This window comes from Pocillopora damicornis, chromosome 13 (genome assembly GCF_964200805.1).
Source record: "Pocillopora damicornis chromosome 13, jaPocDami1.2, whole genome shotgun sequence".
Classification (NCBI taxonomy): Eukaryota; Metazoa; Cnidaria; class Anthozoa; order Scleractinia; family Pocilloporidae; genus Pocillopora; species Pocillopora damicornis.
The window spans coordinates 653,120-660,209 of record NC_142682.1 but is presented as its reverse complement, the minus strand read 5'-3'; the positions used below and the strand labels follow the sequence as shown (position 1 = coordinate 660,209).

The following is a 7,090-nucleotide window of genomic DNA, read 5'->3' as shown; positions in this document are numbered from 1 at the left end:
GACTTGGTTCCCTACCCATATCCCATGAAACCTTGCAAAATTACAGAAGACAAGCAATTACACACAACAAGCAAAGAACTGATGGTGATCGCGATGACGTGAAGGAAAAATTCAGATGAAAAGTCGGGTGGAGGTCCATGTTGCGAAGGGCTCGATCGAGGAATAACCTCTATTTAGTTGAGGTTTTCAGGTATGCAACATTTTTTTTGATTCCTAAAAAATATCTTTTAAAAAACTAGAATAAATTTGCTTCCAATTTGTCAAAATTCCAATCGAGTGCACGAGGTTTTTGCTCGAGTGCACAAATGTTGAAAGTCTGTTAGTGTGCAAACTACCAAACGGATTCCTTTGTTCAGACCATCGGAGTATCGTGTAAACCATAAATTTTAACCATACGTTGTGGCCGGCCAATTTAAAGTAAAAGGACAATTATTTATCGGACCTTTATAAGCCTACATTGTGAATTTCAGATCAAGCCAACAGCATGGATGAACACATTCAGTATCTCGAGACACTTTGTCGTCTTTGTGGCACAAATCTGCCACGGACCTGGGTCAGTGCTACAAACAAAGAATCTTTTCAATCGGAGCTCTGGATGAAATTTCGAATCAATGTCGATCTTGACATCAGAGAGATTCATTCAGCTAAGGCGAATGCACACTAAAAAATAATTTCAGGAAACCACGGATCTAACACATAAATGTGATTATCCAGCGAGTAAGTTCTCCTTCGGGCAAACATAAAACAAAGAGGTATTCGTTCACTGAGCTCTCACATCTTCAGGTATCGTATCCGGGAAATGTGCGATAAGAGCGGCATGAAGATGAAAGTAAAGAAATCACATTGGTGGAAAGCCTTGCCGAAGTGTCTCTATTACAGCATTCCGGAAACAAAGGTTGGAGTTTAACTACACGAACTGATGAGAGTGAAATTTTCGTCTAAAACCACAAGGGACTTGTCTGTAATTGTGAAACTCGTTTAGAAACACCGCTCGTGCTTTCACATTTTGCAGTGATTACCTAAACAAACTTTCTATACAGGGTGATCAAATCAAAGGGTAATTGTAAAGGACATAATATTGCTGACTAAAAGCTGTAGGACCGAATTTGTAGTGTTCTGAGACCTAGATTCTCCCGCGAATCGATCAATATAGCGCGCAAAATACCTTGTATGATTCTCTTGCATTGAATTCGATCATGTGTATTCGTCTTAATATAGATTGTGACTACTTGATTTTATTTTATCCCACTCATGTATTTATTGGCGTTTATTTTCCAGGTATCATAATTTCAAGATCAAAGCTCCACGTGGAACACCGCTTGTTATTCAAAGTGAAGACGACAACACGTATGACTCGCATGCACTGGCTTGTCTTCTTCCACGAGAAATGGAACGCATTCCAGAGGCTCTACGAGAAGTCCAGATTTTCAGCAGATCGCAGAGAAAGACATACACTTTAGGAGATGTCAAAGGGCAGCAGATCGGCACGGTTCAGCACTTTCTAAACATACAGCTGCATGCTTTGCTTCGATGTGGCAAAATAACCAGGAATTGAAGGGTAAGTTACTGTTTTCTTGCTTTACTGTTACTTTTTCGTAAAGGTTACGTTTGATGGACTGAAATTGATAATGTCTATTTAAAATCGGAGAGAAGCAAGATATTGTCTTTCCTCGACCTATACTGGAGAGAAATGAAATTGTCCCGATTCCGCGATCTCACACCTCACTCGTCCCAATTGTTATCAGTGCGGGTTATTTGGTTCAACCTTATTTAATTGGTTGTGAAAATGAAATGAAATTGTCCCGATTCCGCGATCTCACACCTCACTCGTCCCAATTGTTATCAGTGCGCGTTATTTGGTTCAACCTTATTTAATTGGTTTTCTTGTAACCCAAAATAGGGAAATCAACGGACAGTAACATCGAGGCCAAGCTCTACCCAGAAGTTCTCCAGATACAAACAGGCTGGCGGAGGAGCTTTTATTCCTGTGACGCTCTTGGTGGAAGGACCACAGCCTTACAAAGAATTTGTGCTAGAAAGAATCCGCTTTACTCTTCCAGAATGCGAGAATGTCGGGGACATGCATGTTGAATGTTTGAAATAAACGAATATTTTTAATGGTATCTTACGTCCAGTCCTTATTGGCGAATTTTTTTCAGCTTACTACCGCATTACAACATGGCCGCCACAAAAAAAAAAAAAATCAGCTTCTTCTTGTTTCCAGCACCTCTCGGCCAAATTTGCTTTGTTTTGGTTTTGATCTCATCCAATCACAAAGCTCGAAACCGATATCCAGAAATGGTTATGGCCCGAACTGGTGGGTAAATTGTTCCCAATTTTATTCAAACATCAGCGAAACTGTTTTGCCTCATGGGATTTTGTGCGAGTTAAAAGAATTCTACTGTAACATTCTTTCGCCTAACGGCAAAAACAGTTACAAAAAGTGCCAAATATCTACAGATGTTACTGATCATAAACAAACATTAAGGTTACGTTTGAGTGTAATTACTAAATCGTTCTACAGGATCTGCGAGGGGAAATTGAATAACGCTATGAAACGTTGCAATGGAACCAGAGAAACTGTTCAATGCTTCCTTCGTCTTTCTGCTAACGATATGAATGAGGCTTTGTTATTATCATGGTCGTAAGGTAAATTTCACCTTTTGTTTTTCAACCCACCACCCTTCGAGGAAAGATACGACTACCCGTTAACCATAGGGACGCATAGCAACTCATAGAAAGAGCCAAGCTCAAAGTTGCTTAAATCGGCAGGAACTAACAGGTTATTGACGAAACAGATCAGAAACATGTTATTCCCTCTTTAAATTTCTTTACTTCTAATTGCCTGCATGTTACATCGAGATGATAATAATTTATAAAGGAAAAACTTGAGCCTGATCGCACATCATTGGGATCGATATCTTGCTATCATTGCCATTGTAACAGTGTAACTTGTCTTGGGGCTAACGTTCGTGTTGACTGACAAACTCAAAGCATTTCTGGAAGCGAAGGTAGCAACATAACTTTCCTTCACACGATGGACTATAAGCCCTGCACATTCCAACAAGTGCCAAACAGCCTTTCTGCAAGAGAGAAGAAAGTTCCCATTAGTGAGTCAGTTTTTCAGTCTTGCTGTATCTTCGTCTATTTGCTTGCCTGCCCCGGCATCTGTTAGTCAGTCAATCTGTCTGTCACCTGTCCATTAGGTTCTCAGTTATTTCCAGTCCCTCGCGGTTTATTTTCTTGATAGGCAATGTTTTATACCAAATGAATAAAGAGGTAAGTTTCTAAATAAACTGTGATGCTGCGTCGGTGGGGGAGTATAGCAGGTAATTTAGTGTTAACAACTGAATTGAAAACGTGAATTAGCCACCGTAAAGGGTAAAAAAGCTGACGTTTCGAGCGTTAGCCCTTCGTCAGAGCGATTGACGAAGGGCTAACGCTCGAAACGTCAGCTTTTTTACCCTTTACGGTGGCTAATTCACGTTTTCAATTCAGTTGTTAACACTAAATTACCTGCAATGTTTTATACCAGTTTTTCTCTCTCAGTTATATTTTACTTCAATGTTATCAACTGGATCAAGTTCTTTAGTACCTGCAAAGGGGTCAGTTTCGCGAGCAGTCCTGGGTGTCCCTCTGGCTTGTGATATTGAAGGCACTCAAAGAACTGGTCACCGCAACAAAGCTTTTGACAGGCATCTTTCCCCGACTTGATAAAGCAACGTATTCCTTGATGGACGCAAGGTTTCTGTAACAAAATAGCGTAGGACTTGAGCTTGATAAACTTTTAACGTGCGTTTTGATGTAAATTGTGTGGTGTTACTTATCAGAATAATAGTTCTGCAAAGGTTTTATAGAAAAGCAAAAGGGCGAGCAAAATCTCGATTAAATGTTTTTTACCTGAAGAAATTACTGTGGGAGCTTTTGCATGATGATTTGTTAAATTAAACCTGCCACTGGAAATTTTTTCTGCCACAAATGTTGGGTCTAAAACTCACTGAGATGGGATTTCGCCATGAATTTTGTGATATCGGACATAGGAGTTTAACAGATGGAGGAAAAAGCATCGATGTTTCCGCCATTAACAACTTCCCTCCATTGAGGTTAGCCCAGTTTTCAAACGTTCACTTGCAAGGTACGTTTTTCTACAAGCCGAAGTCGATTCTGTGCGATTCTAAAATTTCTGTGTTACGAGACTAATTGGAAAAAAGATCCCACTTTTTAAATTCATATGTTTGGAAAATACTAATTTATGGAAATTATATTTAGTGAAACGACTAGACCCCGACTTATCTCGAGAGAGGTGAGAAAACCACAACACAAGTCTGGTTTCTAAAAATACATTGGTCTACATTGGTCAGGAAGGAAATATCATTGAGGTTTGACTAAAATGCAGTCGAAATGTTAAGTTTGTGTACTCAGAGTGAAGTCCAAGGGCCGCGTAATTCTGTTATATCTTAGGGCACACTCGTAACGGGCGAACTTCCCCTAGAGCGAAACCCTCAGTCACCAGGACACTGAGAACAGGACAAAATTTAGGTTGGGAACCGAAATTATGTAAGATTTTCCCCTTTGCCCTCGGGCCTCCAGAACACTATTTATAGACTCACCATCCACGGCTCGTAGAGATCTTTTGCATCATTGGCGTCACTGGCATCATTGGAGATTAACGGATTTAATGGCAAGTTATAGTCCCTCGCAGCTTTAGCCATTCTGTTCTGATGATCTCCTTCTAAAAGATTATAGAAGGCTTTGTGGAACACCAGTTGATTGGCGAACACTGTTGCAAAGGCGCTTAGAACGAGAAGAACTGTTAAAGCCTTCATACTGCCTGCAAGATGTGTGCAATTTACTGACACTGCGATTTCAAGACAATTAGTGTGTCTTATATAGGTTGAGGAGTTATTAGCTAAGTCGGTGCCGTGTTATTAGTAAAAGTCTGCAGGTAAATTGTATTTAGACAGCTTTGCTCACTGGATAGTTTTTAATCACAACAAAATGAGCGTACAGTGGTCTTGTCGATAAATCAAACATGAACAAAGGAATTTACACAGATGTTAAACATTATTAATAAGGACACAAAAGTTAACCCCCTCTTGACATTAAATGCTTGAAAATATATTAAATTCTTGAGGCTTGTTGTCAAGTGTTTTGTTTTCTTTTGCTTCCCACTGCTAAAGATATTGGTTTTCTTAAACTTGATGATTAATTTTTCGCAGTCCGTGATGTCTTGCTCTTTACGAAAAAAATGAGTGGACGAATATTTGTTAAGGCATTTAAGATCACCATAGCTGTTGAGGTTTTGACGACAATTTCATACTTATTTCTTAATTATTTCAATATCTGCCGCCCCTTCCGATAAAAGTTTTGCTCTCTAGGCTCAGTGCGAGTTCCTTTTCGACCTCTGGGAAAGGATTCAAAGATTAAGAAGAGGAGAGGGGCGGACGTTTGTGTTGATACTGCAACACCACTCCAAACCAGCAATGAATCAACGTTTGCTCTAAGGTTTTAAGTTAGGGAGGAAATTATCTAAATATACTAGAAAACAGGGGTAAAATGTCTTCTGCAAGCTCAATCCAGAAATCTGACTCCCTGAAGAAAATATTGCTTACACCAGATGGTCTTTAAACAAGTCAAATTCCATGCGTGTATTTCAGAATTCGATTCCTGGTTGATACGAGTCGAAGCAGATTTTTCTGTTACTGATTAGCACAGTATCACAAAAACCCAAGTCAGGATGGCTTTTCGATGAAAACTATTCTAATCTTCTTAAACAAACATAATCATTATATAATTTTGGCAAATTTTCTGGATTTTTCCAAAAAGGTTCTGGCTCTGTTCATCTTCACTTTATTGGAACAATTTAAAGTTAATGTAATTTCTGCCTCTCTCTTATTCCTTAGCTAATATATTCATAAATTTATTAATCTACTTTTTAGGATAAACTTTCTTTTGTTTCATATTTGCACAGAATTTTAAATAGGCGAGCAGCTCATAACTGGAAGACAAAAGGAAAAGCGTTGGTACTTAAGTTCATCATCTAAATAATCTGTAATAAAACTCCCCCCAAAAAATGTGATTACAAAGTCGATCACTTCAGCCTCTTAAGAGTGCTTTGCTTTATTGTATTTTTTTTTTATTTGCTTGCTATAATATTTGTTCTAATTGATATCCAACCTATTGTCGGCAATGGGCCATTTGTTCGCAATAAAGATCACACTTCTATAATGGCAAGTGTTTGCAAGCTTTGCACGAGGCCATGCGTGTTACACGCGTGGCGGTGTAACACATTAACCTCAGATGTAGTTTACCTACTTGCTACAGTTACAGACATTAAAAAAAAAAAAAGATGGTAATAAATGAAAGTGGATGAAAATTCTAAACCTATACACTTCTAGTTCAGGAAAACCTGTGGTGACGTGTAATATTTTCATCACCCAGCTATTCTGTCAAGGCATTCTAGGCGCTCGGCACCGCTACGACTTGAGATTCTCCTACGGGGTTGAGATATAAAAATGCATCATTTTTTTTTGTCTCAAGGACATATCAGTTTCGATTCTTCCACAATTTTCGTCTTTTTTTCCTAAAAACGGTGTTAAATAAGAGAGTTGTTATTTCTTAGACATTGACTTGAGATATCATCACAGCAACACTAGAACCTGTTAAAAACCTTTTTTTTTTACCTCTGTTTGCATATAACTCAAAATAAGAGCGTTGACACCCGGTTTTTATCTTTTTTACCGTTACCAGCATACAACGATTCATCTTCAGTTTGTAAGGTTTGTAAAATCTTATGAGAAGTTTGGTCAGAGCCACTTTAATGTATTAAAAATTTAAGTTGGCTCCTACTCTACAGCTTTGTTAGAGACTTTGCAAAAGGACAAAACTTGATATCTTGATGATTGACGGTATTAAAACTCGTTGCCATGGTGACGCTACACATCTAAGAAAACACCTTTACCTGTCTAGAAACGACTGCGAAATTATGTGATACCATTTTCGAAGAACCAGAAACGAGGAAAATAAATTATAGTTAAAATAAATTGTAAAAATATCAGTGGTTTTGAGCTTCAGAGGTTTAGGCTAGACA

General features: G+C 38.6%; 2 protein-coding genes across 4 annotated transcripts; one reads left to right on the top strand and one right to left on the bottom strand.

Moving 5' to 3' along the window:
• Position 1: 1 nt before the first annotated feature.
• Positions 2-2,120, top strand: LOC149034908 (uncharacterized). Of its 3 annotated transcripts, none has more exons than XR_016182632.1 (4): positions 2-190; positions 784-895; positions 1,279-1,558; positions 1,901-2,120. XR_016182632.1 is itself a non-coding variant. In XM_089192823.1 (4 exons), exons 2-4 carry the CDS (start codon positions 489-491, stop codon positions 1,285-1,287), a joined length of 186 nt encoding a protein of 61 aa, XP_089048949.1. In that variant the 5' UTR covers positions 51-190; positions 471-488; the 3' UTR covers positions 1,288-1,418. The 3 variants fall into 3 exon arrangements, 2 of the variants coding, with proteins under 2 accessions (XP_089048947.1, XP_089048949.1); XM_089192823.1 differs by lacking the exon at positions 1,901-2,120 and adding an exon at positions 471-553 and having other exon boundaries at positions 51-190; positions 1,279-1,418; XM_089192821.1 differs by lacking the exon at positions 784-895.
• A 693-nt stretch (positions 2,121-2,813) lies between these two features.
• Positions 2,814-4,860, bottom strand: LOC113681323 (uncharacterized). Its single transcript, XM_027198414.2, has 3 exons — positions 4,611-4,860; positions 3,596-3,748; positions 2,814-3,083 (listed from the first exon to the last, which is right to left on the bottom strand). The coding sequence occupies exons 1-3, from the start codon at positions 4,824-4,826 to the stop codon at positions 2,964-2,966; spliced, it is 489 nt and encodes a 162-aa protein (XP_027054215.1). The 5' UTR covers positions 4,827-4,860; the 3' UTR covers positions 2,814-2,963.
• Positions 4,861-7,090: the final 2,230 nt, after the last annotated feature.

Bases quoted from the DNA above. Each gene is read 5' to 3' on its own strand.
- LOC149034908 (XM_089192821.1), top strand. From the start codon at position 138: ATGTTGCGAAGGGCTCGATCGAGGAATAACCTCTATTTAGTTGAGGTT. The intron at 191-1,278 runs GTATGCAACATT...TTTATTTTCCAG, and splicing joins TATTTAGTTGAGGTTTTCAG to GTATCATAATTTCAAGATCA.
- LOC113681323 (XM_027198414.2), bottom strand. From the start codon at position 4,826: ATGAAGGCTTTAACAGTTCTTCTCGTTCTAAGCGCCTTTGCAACAGTG. The intron at 3,749-4,610 runs GTGAGTCTATAA...ATTTTGTTACAG, and splicing joins ATCTCTACGAGCCGTGGATG to AAACCTTGCGTCCATCAAGG. The intron at 3,084-3,595 runs GTACTAAAGAAC...TCTCTCTTGCAG, and splicing joins CGAAACTGACCCCTTTGCAG to AAAGGCTGTTTGGCACTTGT.